The sequence below is a fragment of the Labeo rohita genome, chromosome 8 (genome assembly GCF_022985175.1).
Source record: "Labeo rohita strain BAU-BD-2019 chromosome 8, IGBB_LRoh.1.0, whole genome shotgun sequence".
Lineage (NCBI taxonomy): Eukaryota > Metazoa > Chordata > Actinopteri > Cypriniformes > Cyprinidae > Labeo > Labeo rohita.
Window position 1 is genome coordinate 20,388,738 of NC_066876.1, and position 14,522 is coordinate 20,403,259.

At 35.9% G+C, this 14,522-nt stretch overlaps 1 protein-coding gene across 4 annotated transcripts in view; it reads right to left on the reverse strand.

Annotated features, from left to right (window-relative positions):
- Nucleotides 1-2,840: 2,840 nt before the first annotated feature.
- The window catches only part of cpne5a (copine Va), a 91,071-nt gene continuing 79,389 nt past the window's right edge, over nucleotides 2,841-14,522 (reverse strand). For all 4 annotated transcript variants that reach the window (XM_051117869.1, XM_051117868.1, XM_051117871.1 and 1 more), the window contains 4 exons: nucleotides 14,189-14,291; nucleotides 9,204-9,261; nucleotides 7,857-7,930; nucleotides 2,841-6,125 (listed from right to left, as the gene is read on the reverse strand). In XM_051117869.1, coding sequence (XP_050973826.1) covers nucleotides 5,937-6,125; nucleotides 7,857-7,930; nucleotides 9,204-9,261; nucleotides 14,189-14,291 — 424 coding nt within the window. In that variant the 3' untranslated portion in view covers nucleotides 2,841-5,936. The remainder of the gene's footprint in view (nucleotides 6,126-7,856; nucleotides 7,931-9,203; nucleotides 9,262-14,188; nucleotides 14,292-14,522) is intronic.

Below are 14,522 nucleotides of genomic sequence, written 5' to 3' on the forward strand. Positions count from 1 at the left end.
GTCTACGGGGAATGAAACTGAGGAATACCCACTGTAATATTAAGGATTAGAAAAATCAATAAAACTTGGGTCTTGAGAGTCCTACTATGGCAATGTCTGGGAACCCACACATTCTGCTGATTCTGTCACTGACATCTGTGTGGATTGTTCTCCCTGGTGAAAAAAACAGCATATGCTGGTAGGTATGTTTTGATGCTGGGATGCTGGTTAGGTATGTTTTGATGCTGGTTTAAGCTGGTCCTTTGCTGGTTTTAGCTGGTCATGTTGCTGGTCAAGGACCAGCATAAACCAGCAAAGGACCAGCTTAAACCAGCACCAAAACATACCTACCAGCATATGCTGTTTTTTTCACCAGGGCTGGTGTATACATTTAGGTTGTTTTGACCAAATGTTTAAATAAATGTTTAACCCAATCTTCTGGGTAGTTCTATTTCAACTCATCTACTGTTTGAAGATTACTATATGGCTGGCTTTTAAAAAAATCAGACACAAAATTACTAGAGGCATTAGCAATAATCAAAAGGTGAACATAATCAGCCATTTAAAACTTTTTTTTTTAATTATTATTATTTATTCAACTTGTTAATAGATGTTGATTTCGAACCTATTTTGGGTTCAAATTAATCAAGAAATAAAGTTATTTTTAAGTAGTAGTTGAGTTAAATTAACCCAACTGCTGGGTCAAAACAACACTGGGTTTTGTACATATTTCACCAGTGTTGAGTTGTTTTTAACCCACTCTAAAAACACTAAAAAAAAAAATGCTGGGCTATTATTTTTAACCCAAATGCTGGGCTCAGCCGAGTCATTTTACTGGGGTGTTTTTAATATTTTTACCCAGGTGCTGGGTAGTTGTTCTGTAACTAAATTGCTGGGTCATTTTTAACGCTGGGTTATTTTTTTTCTACCCAACTGCTGGGTTAAGCCTGTCTCTGACGAAACAACTCAGCTGCTGAGTTACAGTCAGAGCGCGGGCTTTTTGAGTCCACTACAGGAGAGAGCAAATATATGTTTGTATACAATTGATTTCATTTATAGTCTTTACTGTGCTGTAAATTGTATTATTTCACGCAATGCAACATAAGGATGAGATGCGTCCGTAGCAGTCACTGTGCATGATGGGGATTTGTTATAGTATATATATACTCTTTGTTTATGGGCAAGTTTTGGAGTCAGTCACGGCGTCTTTTAGCTACGAGTGAAACACTAGGCCACGGTCTGAAGGTCTCAGTTACCCCGGCAAACAGCAGCCCGTCTCAGATTTCGGTAACACACCGGCAGGAGAATTAGCGCTATTTCGCTAAAAAGCAATTAGAGACAATGGTAGAATATTCTAAAATTAAAATGCTATTTTTAAATGTTACATTTTTATGTCTAAAATGCTTGTTAAACGAGTTCAGATGTATGTAATATTGTAAACTATGCTGTATTCACCCAAATAAATTCAATTTGCCTTGCTTAAAAATAGGTGTTCATGTTTTGATTATTGCTGTTGCTTCTAGTAATTCTGTTTTTATAAGTTCCATTCCATTTTAAGCAAGCAATATAATAATTTTTAAACAATAGTTGACTTAAATAAAATAACCAAGCATGTTTGGTAAAAATATTTATCCCAACCAGCTGAGTTAAAATAACCCAGCATGTGTTCTGCCCAATATTTACCCAGCACTGGGTTGCCAAATAATCCAAATTGGGTTGTTTTTAACCCAACATTTTTTTTTAGAATGTAAAATGTCAGACTGTTCAGGATATGCTTTGGATTTTTTCTTCCATAGAACATTGTGCAAATGATTTTTCTTCTCTTTTGTGAAACATTTGCCAATGAAAGCCATTGCTTTTGCTGTTTCTTCACAGCAATCTATGGAATTAATTTGGCATTAGCACCAATACAGTGGTCTTTGAAGGGACCATCACTCAATCTGTCAGAATTGTGAGTTTCCATCTCCCCTGGCAACGTTGAAAAATAGCTTCTGATTTCAAAGGGTTCCACTCATTATAGAGCAGCTGAAGGCCTCAAGAAGCAGGACGGCAATTTAGCAAATGCATTTTTGCTAGAGAGAGAGAAAACAAATAAACTCGGTATCAGCAATATATCTCCCTCACCATCCTTTCTTCTCTCAATTCAGGTGATGCAGCTGATGTATCAGAAGTGAATCATTAAATGCTGCAGGTGCTCTTGAGGAAGGAAACACACCAGCCAGCCCCAGGGAGCCAACTGATTGGACAGCGAGCTGCCCATGGCTGCTGTTCGGCAATGACAAAAAGACTTTGATTAAAGGACAAGTCTGAACAATACTTGTCACTTAGTTAAAATTCGACCCATCTCTCGACTTAAAGTTTACTTTTCTATTTGCATCATGATGGCCCTTTGCAGTCAGTCTATTTTACCCTAAACAGAACTGACCACACACTAAATAGCAATCGTTTAGCATTCGGCGACTAGCAAGTAAACATAATGAACACAGAATAGATTGGAACTTCTGCAGTGTCAGCGCACAAAAACCTAGCTAATGACATTTAATGGTATTTTTACCCTTTGAGGAGAGGAAACTCACCCATGTACATCATCTAAACACTGGGACCAGAGAGACTAGTGACTAATCGCTCAGAATGAATGTGACAAACCCAAAGGAACTAAAGCGAATAGACTTATGTAAATGCACACCTGTCTCTGGAGGGCCCAGCGGTGGCATCTAACATGAATTAATGAGAAAATCTCTCTGCTCTCCCATTAAAGGCTGCTTCGGTTTGTAATAGACTGCAACAGTTTGTAACTGATGGATTATTCATGACGAAGAAACTCATGCATACAAAAAAAATCTCTCTCTGATCTTCTCCAAAAACGTTGTCATTGTTTTATTCATCGTCATGTTTAAGGCAATCCATTACAAATTTCACACACCACGGGAATGACAACAGCAATGTTCTATGTTCGGTTTGGAAATAGCTCACCATGCATATCGACTGAGAGAGGTAAAGAAGAAGAGAAAAAGAGAGAAGGAAAAGGAATCCAGCAAGGATGGGATGCGTCATGCTCTGTATTTCGGTTATGAGACGAGCGGCAGAGGCTTAGCGCAGAGCAACAGGCCAGTTCGTCACTGAACCCGTCGGCCATTTTGGCACAATCATGCATATCTCACAGAGGGAACGTCGGCACTGGGCAAGGGCCACATCTTTAACACATAATATACACTTTTTCTTACTATTACCTCTTTGTAATGGTTTTGTGAACTACTGTATGCCTTACTGGCTTTATTAGGGTGGGATAAAAAAAGAAATAGTATTTGCTAAATTTACACCATGCCATAAAAATAACCCATTAACATTCTCTGGATAGTGATATACGTGTGTTTCAGGATGCCTGTAATTTGTTCTTCGGATTTACAAGCCACCTAGCAGCAATGCGTTCATAAATATCAAACAGGATTTAAAAAAGGTTACATCTATGCAAGTAGAAATTCCAGGTTTACATCTGAGAACAGAATACAATAGAAAGCCCCTTGAAAATAAAAAATAAAAAAAAAACACACCAAATAAAAAATAACCCTGATAGCACACGTACATCACAGAGATGTCTATTTGACATCTGGAAGATGTATTTTTTAGATTGTTTGCTCATCTGCAATACGATAATAGGACATCTATTACATGTCTTTTAAGATCTTTATGATTTACAATGTATGTAAAACAGATGTCAGATGTTTGTACACAGAAGATACTTTCCAGATCAAGTGATCTTTAACAGACATCTTGCAGACGTATGTGTGCTTTCTGGGAAGGTTCTTCCCAACAGTAAAAGGACTATTATCTACTAGTTATTAAATACCCATTAACAATATCCAGTGAAGAGTAAATAAGCTTTTTAAAATCAATACACCTGTTAACACTCTCAAACAAACCCTTTCACCCAATGCTCCCTTTGTCAGACTTAATTTTCACCTCCTAAATTGATTGATGGATCACTTCATTCTCTGTAACTCCAGGTGCGCTAATAACTCACGGTAAAAGAAAGGTGCGTTTAAACACGCTGTATTGTTATCCGGGAGCATATTTTTCAAATTTAATCTTTGCAAAAGAACAATGCCGGTCTTGTTGTAAAAGTGGGTTAAAAAAGGAGGAAAATTACATTTTGTAAACATCAGTGCTCACAAATTTGTAGTTTCAGAACCAGATTTGAAAACAAACTGCAGTTCATCTTTAGAGTTTATAATCTACATTGTATTAACAGATAAATGTTTTAAAACCAAAACACTGGTACAACAAAATTACTGGACAAAGAGAAAATGTATCAAAACTGTGGGTAAGAACAAGTATAAACGGCCCTGCTGTCCAAAAAAGCAAGTCAGTCAGTATATACTATTAGATACAGATTTGTCTGTGATAGCGATTATTATTAAGTTTCAAAATGGACCTCAGACAAAAGAGGTTTTATACACTTTAGTGTTTCTAGTGCTAATCTTATAGCTAACATTTTCTGAGATTTAATGAAATGTCTTTAAGGTTGTATAACTGAAAATAAATCAACGTGCACTTCCCTAGTAATAATACTGCATATAAACTACTGTTTCTAATGTATGCTTACTATCAGCTATTAATGTAAACTTACTGTATGTAAGGCAAGTTTATTAAATTAATTGTGTTACAATGCTATTGAACTTTTAAACAAAACGGCATTATGTTTGCACTGCGAGTAATGCAATTTCAGCTTTATGCGATGTGTCTTTCATCTTTTGAAACCAGTAATAATTCCTGTCATGTGAAAAGTAGAAAAGTGTTTTAGACTCTAGGGAGACTCCCGGCAATGAGAGAGCAAAGGTTCAGCGTGGCTGGACACGGGCAGATGCAGGTGAGTCAGACAGTGCTGAAATTGGAGAAATCTCCAATCATCTTTAGCAGCGAGCGGCGAGGAATCTCTCATGTTTCCCCTGATAGCTCCCGTGCGTCTGAGAAGCTGCTGTACAATCTCAAGATATACAGGCTTCAGAGAATTAAGGAATTTGAGGGGCAAATTAAACGGTGGTGGAAAGTAAATTTGGTGTTCTTGAGAGCTGATTGTGCCTGGAATTTCATTCATGTACAGTGTGATGAATCTGAATCTGTGACCTTAACATTTACAAATTTTACAGCTTTAAGAAAATATTTGTGCTTCTCTTAGACTTTTATACTGGATTTTTCTTAACCGATTTTATCTAAAGTATGTAAATACATTTAATACAATGTATTAATGCAATGTACAATTGTTTTTACCTGGATCTCATGCTTTAGAATAAAAAATCTTGTTTATCATAGCTCTAAAAATGGGAAACTGCAATGGGAAATAGTACTTTGTACTAAAAAGACTTTACCCAAACCCCTGTGGAAAAATAAAACCACCATAACACAAACTATCTACAAATTCTAAAAACAAATCAAACATTTCACCAAACAATTACCTATACAGGGTATAATATTTCAAACAACCACTTATAATTTTACTTTTTTTTAAACCACACTTTCTCATTTACCTCCTCTGGTGGATACAAGGAATATGTTTCTAATATAGCACACAGCTATAGCTTTTTTTATAGATGTTGAGATGTTAGAGATGTTTAATAAGCAGAAAATTGCATTGCTTGAGCAGATCTTCTCCATATATTCAGCACAGTCGAACGTATGAATCTGAATGAGATTGATCCAAACTATAACTGTTCATAGTGTTAGCTAATTTATGAGGGGTGAACAAACTCACACACCAATAAGAACCGTCATTTTTAGTTCAAACTCCAGAACACAGATACAGTTTTCAATTTCTCCAGTCTATGAGATCCCAAAACCGGCAATTGAAACCATCCGCTCTTCTAGACGCCTCACATTGAACCAGTTGTATTGGCTTTGAACGAGATCCAAATTGGAGGTGACATAACATCGCCTGTTTTCTTTCAGCAGGCTGGGTAAACTCATACAGTGGGGGTTGGGCTGAGCCCAGGTGGGCTGTAGTCTGGTGGTGTCTGGTTGGGCTTGATGCCCCTCGACTTCATATATAAGATTAACTGTTCCGGGATCTCAGCCAGGACATCCTTGGCAAGCCGTGCCATGCTCAGGACATGGTTTCCCGTCCTGTCCATGTAGTCTCTGAATGGTACGAACTGCAGGCGCAGATGAGATTAAACAGTAGTTAGTTACAGGTGTTTATTTATTTTCTGAATCACTTTCATGTTTTTTAAAGTCTAGGTTACTGAAATAACCATGTAAACAATGTAACCTGGTAGTTTCACAAAAAAATTATCTGGATTCTTTCATTATTTACAGGCTGCACAAGCCTTGTTGTCGTTTGCTAGCTTGAGTTATTTTTTTCGTGTGTGATGTTGCAGTGTTTTCTGAATCTGAGATGCCTGTAAATGTAGGTCACCCAAAGTTATTCCTTAGGAAACTTCTCCAAACAGTTATATTACTTTGACACTGCTTAGGCTACATAAATATTTTGCTGAGATGTGTGCATATTATTTATATGCGTATATGGCGTTCCGGACTGAATTCGTGTTTTTGAACATGTCAGAGGGATAGCTCACAATTTTTGCATTAACTAAAAAAAATTGTCCGTCATTGATGGAATTTTTTTTTTAATCAGTGATGGAAAAATCTGAAGGCCATCTTTTACTTTGACAAATTACACTGAGTGCTCTATTGTAACTTCTAACTGTAATTCCCACCCCTGTCCAGAGGGTGCTCCGGTCTCGCAACAGAGCACTGGATCCAGAACAAAAATGAAACTGTCACAAATCTTTTGCTATGCATTTGATTACTACACACAGACGAGTACCCAGAAGCTACAACGATTTATCACGGCACATTAAAGAGTCTGACACTGAAATCTGAAACTTTGTTTCATATCAAAAGCCTATTGATGTACTGTATGGGAGGCGCACTATGTACTGTTCATTCATCAACTGAAAACAGCATAGACCAAAAGATCGATTGGGATTTACGAATCGATATTGGTTCATAAAAATGAGAATATATTACAAATGTTTAATATGAAAAAAAGTTACACAATCTCATCTGTTCATCTGTTCTCTTCAAAATAAATGTATAAGCCTATATTGTCCTGTAGGTTCATAATTAAAAAAGAAAATGTAAACAAAAATAAAAGCAATTAAATGTGTTATTATAATAAAAATATGAAAATTAAAATGATTGTGACAGAATTTTTACGACCCTGTTAAAGTCTAATGCAACCTCTGCCCAGAAATGAAAATTCTGTCATTAATTACTCACCCTTGTGTCGTTCCAAACCTGTAAGATCTTTGTTCATCGTTGGAACACAAATTAAAATATTTTTAATGAAGCCTAAGATCCTTCTGACCCTGGATATAAAGCAACGCAACTGACACATTCAAGGCTCAGAAAGGTAGTAAGGACATCGTTAAAATAGTCCATGTGATATCAGTGCTTCAAGCGTAATTTTAGCAACGAGAAAATTTTTTGTGTGCGCAAAAAAAGTGTTAAAAAAAAATGTTAAATAAAGTCATTGTTTTTCTTTTTTTTTGTGGACTATTTTAAAGATGTCCTTACTACCTTTCTAGTTTTTGAACATGACAGTTCCATTGCTGTCTCTGCAGGGTCAGAGAGCTCTCGGATTTCATCAAAAATATCTTAATTTGTGTTCTGAAGATGTACAAAGGTCTTACAGGTTTTGAAAGTCATGAGAGTGAGTAATTAATTACAGAATTTTAATTTTTGGGTGAACTAACCCTTTGAATGATTTAGTGACTCAGTCATTGTTTTCTTCATGATTTACTGACCACTTGTCGCCACCTGTGTAAATATATAAACATAAATTTCATACATATATAACATACAAACATATAGAGATATACCTGTACAATATCCCTCTCCGCCAGCTTTCCTCTGGAAGATATTCTTACATCGTCGCCGTCCAGTTCCACCATGGCTAAAAAGTGAGATTATCATGTTATCTGCCCTGCAGCCAATAACACAATCTGGAGCCCTTCACCCTAGCATGACACCGACATTTACCTCTTTGCTGGAACATTATGAAGGGCCAAACACAAATACTAGTAGCAGATGGCAGGACATGCTAATTATATTAAACAGCTGTGAGATCTGCGTGTTGACATCTGCTTATCAGTTCAAAACCCTAAACCTTCCCAATTAGGTGACTTTTCATCCAGAAACTCTACTTTACAGGAGTGCACACTGTGAAGTTGCATTAATGCACTTGACTCTCCATGCGAGAATACTGTTATTAGCTGAGTTGACAGCTAAAGCTGCAGCCTGTAACTTTTTTGTGTTCAGAATGTTCAAAATATCTAAGCAAGTATATCATGAATCCATTTTCCAAACCGTGTTTTTGGCTTATCCTGAATCACTATGGTACACCTATAATAAGTTTTTATATTCAGACTATTTTAGACTGGTTGTAGTAGGAACCACTGCAGAGTAATCCAGCACCTGCGTGCAGTGTTGCCAAGTCTGTGGTTTTCCTGCAGAATTAGGCTACTTTAACATTGTTGCCGCAGGTTGTTTTTTATGAAGCGCCCCCAATATTGTGATATTTAGCACCTGGAATGCGAACTTTAGAGTAACCCTGCCGAAAAACGTGTATTTTATCCCCCAGATTTTTTATCGGGGAGCCCCCCTCGAAAAGCAGTTGGGCTAGTTTTGGGTTAGTTTTGAGTAGCAATTGGACTGGTTGTGAAAACCTGGCAACCTTGCCTGCGTGATTCATCACAGACATAAACAGTGAGAAGTAGCTCCGGCTACAATGTTCTTCTGCAAGACGCAGACAGTTCTGTTTATTAACTGCTAGAGCACCAAAAGTTACGGACTGCAGCTTTAAGAAACAATTAGGAAGATGCTGAGTACAATACAAATAAGCAATAAGGGATTATGCAGTACATCTTCTTTTTATGCCTGCAGTACATGAAATGAAGAGTTCAGATGCAAAAGCCTCTAAGTCCACCTGACTTTTTCTTTAAAATAAGCATTTTTATCAGGCTCCTACGTATAGGTTTCTACCTAAGTACCTATGCATTGAGAGCATTCACTCAGTATCATTATCTCATTTTTGACCAAGATGGCTTTTAGAGGGTTTTGCATCTGAACTCTTCAAATATAATAAAAGTAAATTAAGAGAAAAGAAAATTGAGGATATAGAAGCAGATATAAATATGAAACTAAATAAAAATAGTTTCAGGTCTTACCATCAAACTCAGCCTGGCCAACTCCAACAATAATGATGGACATAGGTAGTTTTGCCGCCTGGGAAAAAGAAAACAGAGAAGACAAATTCTACCTCATGATAAGCAGTTTATATACTTTGATAGGATCCTAAAATTACTGTTTGATAATATTATTCAGATTTACTGCAATGTTGGACTGACCCATCTGCAGTTTAAGAAACACCGAACAGTACAGTAAAAAAAAAAAAAAAAAAAAAAAAAACGTAAGAAATTCGTTCATCTTCAGAACACAAATTAATGTATTTTTGATTAAATCTGAGAGCTTTCTGACCCTGCACAGACAGCTACGCAACTGACACATTCAAGGCCCAGAAACGTAGTAAAGACATTGTTAAAATAGTTGATGTGACACCAGTGCTTCATAAAATTACGGTCACATGGAATATTTAATGTCAGAAAGTTCTCAGATTTCATCAAAAATATCTTAATTTTGTGTTCCAAAGATGAACAAAGGTCTTACAGGTTCGGAACGACATAAGAATAAGTAATTAAAGACTGAATTTTCATTTTTTGGTGGACTAACCCTTTGTTGACAATAAAGTTGAAACATTTAATACGTTTAATAGACATCTGTGATAGTGATAACAAAAGAGAATGAGTTGTTTATTTTGGAACAAGTTAAGCCAGTCAGGTTTGAAAGAATGCTGGAACTATGACTGTGATGGTTTGAAAAGAATATTTTGACACAGTGTGATTTTTTTCCCATACAGTGAGGTGAAAGCTATGCATTATTCAGACCCTCCTGGATCAACATTTTCTCTCCTGTGCTAACTGTCCCTGTTCCTGATATGATGTCTGACTGACAGGTCAAATCCCCTTTATCAGAGAAGCAAATAGTGAGTCTGTACTGAGCTAGCTCAGAGGCTGCTTACCAGTGACAACCAGAAAACCACAGGATATTCAGAGCAACAAAACTCACTTTCTCCCCAAAGCGACTTCCCGGTGGTTCGAAATGAAAAGTAATCGCATGTAACGCATTACACATGATCCCAGCAGAAAAAGACTAAAATACAAGACATACATACAAGGGGAAAACATGATCTCTATGAAATGTAATCTGAAGAGTTTATAATGAAATATACCTTTAATATATCCAATATATAATGAGAGAAATATTAAAGACTCCTGAGGGTTTGAATTTTGAAAGTACTCCCCCAGAGGGCCTGTGAAAGCCTGTTGAGAGGAATGAATAATTTGTCGAATAAAGCTGGCTGGACACACACCCTCAGTCACACTGATAAGTTTGTGGGCTGTAATGGAGTTAGAATTGGAATTTCACCGGGGGGCCACACGAAAACACACCACACAAGATGAAAAAGAGCCAAACACACTCACACGCACATACACACAGAGAGCACAAACAAACCCTAAACTATGGGGCTTGGAGAGCTAATCAAACCAAATGAGTGATTTAGATCATTAATTACTACGATTTAGAGATCGATTCCTTCAATAACCCTTAAGCTTTATGTGGGAAACCAAAAGATAGACTCTATAAATTGTCAACAATACTAAAGCAGAATCAGCTGACTGCTTCTTTCAGAATTTCAGACATAAATATAGTGGAAATCAAATTGAATAAATTAAATCTGTTTTTTCCTGCATGTTTCTTTATTTCTAAAAAAAGAAAAATAAATAAATAAATAAATAAAAAGCTGATTCTGCTTGAACTAGCTTTCAGTGAGAAATTTTTAAAATACATTTGTTCAATGAATAAAATATTCATTTGTATATGTGTGAATGTTTGTACGCGTGCTCCTGCGCTTCTTAAGTGAAGTCTAACAGATATGCACTTGCTGTCAAGACAAGCCTTTTTGCAAAGAGGAAATACTTGCTTGCTTGACATTTAGAGATAAGGATAAAATCTTAAGAAGAAAGTTATGAGCTGAGAAAAACACATCTCAGACGCATTAAGTAGCACAGCCAACTTACAGAAGGGAAAGCTGAGTAAGTATGAAATCCTTAATATAAAGCCTGTCATTTTTCTCTGCAGCTCACTCGGTTTCTGCATTTAGTTTTTAGATGAGTTCATAACATCGGGTGAACACAAACTGTATTTTCCTATATCTCTTATACATTTTCAGTATAAATGCATGCAACTTCATACCCTTACACGTAAACAGGCAATAATTATTCTATCTGGTATTGGTCCCAGGCTGTTTTTTGTCTACCAGTCTTCCCTGTCTGTATGCATTGTGCAGACAGGACATTGAGTGCTTGGTGCCAATGGGCAAGGATTATAAAAACATATTTATGGGGTTGGAAGTAGGTAGGCATTGCCGGAAATGCTCACGGGGGACAGAGGCGGTCGCGTGTTGAAAGAAACCGAGCTGGGTTTCTTCTGGAAGATGAGTCTAAACAAACACATTTCACACACACTTCATGTATTCACTGCTCTATTTCCTGTAGCTCTTTCCTTCAAGTGCTTCTCTCACAATCTCTCTCGCTCACTTGTGTTTACTTTTCCCTCTCCCTCTTGTTTTTCCCTGTTTTCATGACTTTTTTTAACAAATACTTATCTCAGCCATGAAATAAGTGCAGATTACTGTGAATTATGTGATGTGACACATTTGCAGCTAGCCTATAATAAACGCTGTGAATTACAGTGTTCTCTTGTCCGCTGAGCCACATACCCTCTTGCTTGGCTTTAGTGTATTCTTAGATTCTCAGTGACTGCTTCAACATGCACACATCTGCTGCTATCAGTGAGGATGAAACTTCTTCAGAGTAATTTAATAGATTTCTTAAATATTACATACAATTTTTTACACATACACTGCAAACATCATTTTTTTTTGTAAAACATGCTCTAATAATCCTTGTTTTATTTACAGCTTCTAAAAATGTTTATTTATCATTGTATCAATCAATACAAATCATTGTATTTACTGGAAACAAGACAGAAATACTGATTAATAACATTTTTTTACAGTGTAGCTGTATATTTTGTATATTTTGTTTATGATCTGAATTATCTGAAGCCAAAGTGACCATTTAGTCCATGGAAATTAACTAACAATTAACTTCAGCTACTCTAAGAATATAGATACAGCAGGATAACAAAAACAAAACAAAAAGCAAAGCAAAGCAAAACAAGACAAAATACAAAAGAGCAAAGCAAAGCAAAATAAAAAACAAAAAGCAAAGCCAAGCAAAATGAAACAAAAACAAAAAGCAAAGCAACGCCAAACAAAACAAAAACGCTAATGGGGGAGAAAATGTATCTTTGCTTCTCAAAATTTTTTTTTTTTGTTTGTTTGTTTGTTTCACTAATATTTAGATATTTTTATTAGAAAACAAGAAAAAAATAACTGAAATGGTTTTTACAGAGCAAATTACAAAAAAACAAAGCAAAGCAAAGCAAAAAACAAAACAAAAATCAAAACAAAGCAAAGCAAAACGAAACAAAAAGCAAAGCAAAACAAGACAAAACAAAAAAAGCAAAACAAGACAAAACACAAAAAAGCAAAACAAAACAAAACAAAAAGCAAAGCAAAGCAAAACAAAGCAAAGCAAAGAAAAACAAAAAGCAAAGCAAAACAAGACGAAACAAAAAAAAAAGCAAAACAAAAAACAAAAGCTAATGGGGGAGAAAAATGTATCTTTGCTTCCCAAGTTTGTTTGTTTTTTTGTTTTCACTAATATTTAGATATTTGTATTAGAAAACAAGAAAAAATAACTGAAATGGTTTTTACAGAGCAAATTACAAAAAAGCAAAGCAAAACAAAACAAAACAAAGCAAAACAAGACAAAAGAAAAAGCAAAACAAGACAAAACACAAAAAAGCAAAACAAAACAAAAAAACTAAAAGCAAAGCAAAAAACAAAACAAAAAGCAAAGCAAAAAAAGCAAAGCAAAATAAAAAACAAAAAGCAAAGCCAAGCAAAACGAAACAAAAAGCAAAGCCAAGCAAAACAAAACAAAAAGCAAAGCAACGCGAACAAACAAAAACGCTAATGGGAGAGAAAAATTTATCTTTGCTTCTCACGTTTGTTTGTTTTTTCGTTTTGTTTTTTTCACTAATATTTAGATATTTTTATTAGAAAACAAGAAAAAGTAACTGAAATGGTTTTTACAGAGCAAATTACAACAAAGCAAAGCAAAACAAGACAAAAGAAAAAAAAGCAAAGCAGGCTAACAGGGTAAGAAAAATGTATCTTTGCTTCTCAAGTTTGTTTGTATGTTTATTTATTTATTTAAAGAAACTTAGATTTTTTTTTATTACTAAACATGAAAAAATAACTGAAATAGTTTAGTAGTAGTAAATAGTAAATTTAGTGATGACAAAAACTAAAGACCATTCAGTCCATGGAATTAACCTACATTTTGCTTCAGCTACTTCAGCTAGAATATATATAAGCAGCATTGAGTGCAGACAATCATCAGTCTGAGTGAGAGAGTGCATATGAGAAACACTTCAAAGTGCTCATTTTTATCTAATCATTTTAAAAAGACCAACAGAAAAGAGCACAAGAGTGGAATTTCCATAGGATTTCAATAAAAATCACTCAAGTCATATAAATGCATAACGCAAGTGTTCAGTCATTCAAAGTGCATGAACCCATATCAGTCAGTGCAGAGATTTTTACCGTGTGACCGAAGACCGAGATCCAAAGCATCATGGGTAGAGAAGTGAAGAAGAGACAGAGCAGCAGGCAAGATCTTAAAAGGAAGGTGTGGCTGTTTTAATAATGTGACTAAACAGTCGCAAATTCCCTTTAAATCCAGTCTGCTGGGTAACCATAGCAACGGTGACAGATGAATCCCATTAGGTGCGGAGAGGACCTCCAGAAGACCCAAAAAGCACCTTAACTCTTCTTAGGCTTTGCCTGGGGAGCACTTGTGATGCAATGTTGCACCAGAACTTGATGATGTAAACAGTTTTTGAAGACAGTAGGCGAGAGAGAGAGAGAGAGAGAGAAAGAGAAAGGTCAAGGATAACTCACATTGACGATGGCTTCTTTAGTCTGAGCCATATCTGATATCACACCGTCTGTGATGATGAGAAGCACAAAATACTGTGAGCCATCTTGAACTGCTGCAGCATACCTGTGTGAGCAGACACACATACACACACACACAATCGCATTTTCACATTAACAAACATATTAGCAGAAACCGTCATGATCCAAATCACCCAAATGAACCATAACCCAAATATGAAAATCTCTTCATGCTGGTATCGTTGATTGTTTGTTTTAACATCGTGGATGAATAATGAAAGAATGAGCACCCTCAATGAACACTTAGTATTCAGTGCTGAATCTCATGCATATATAT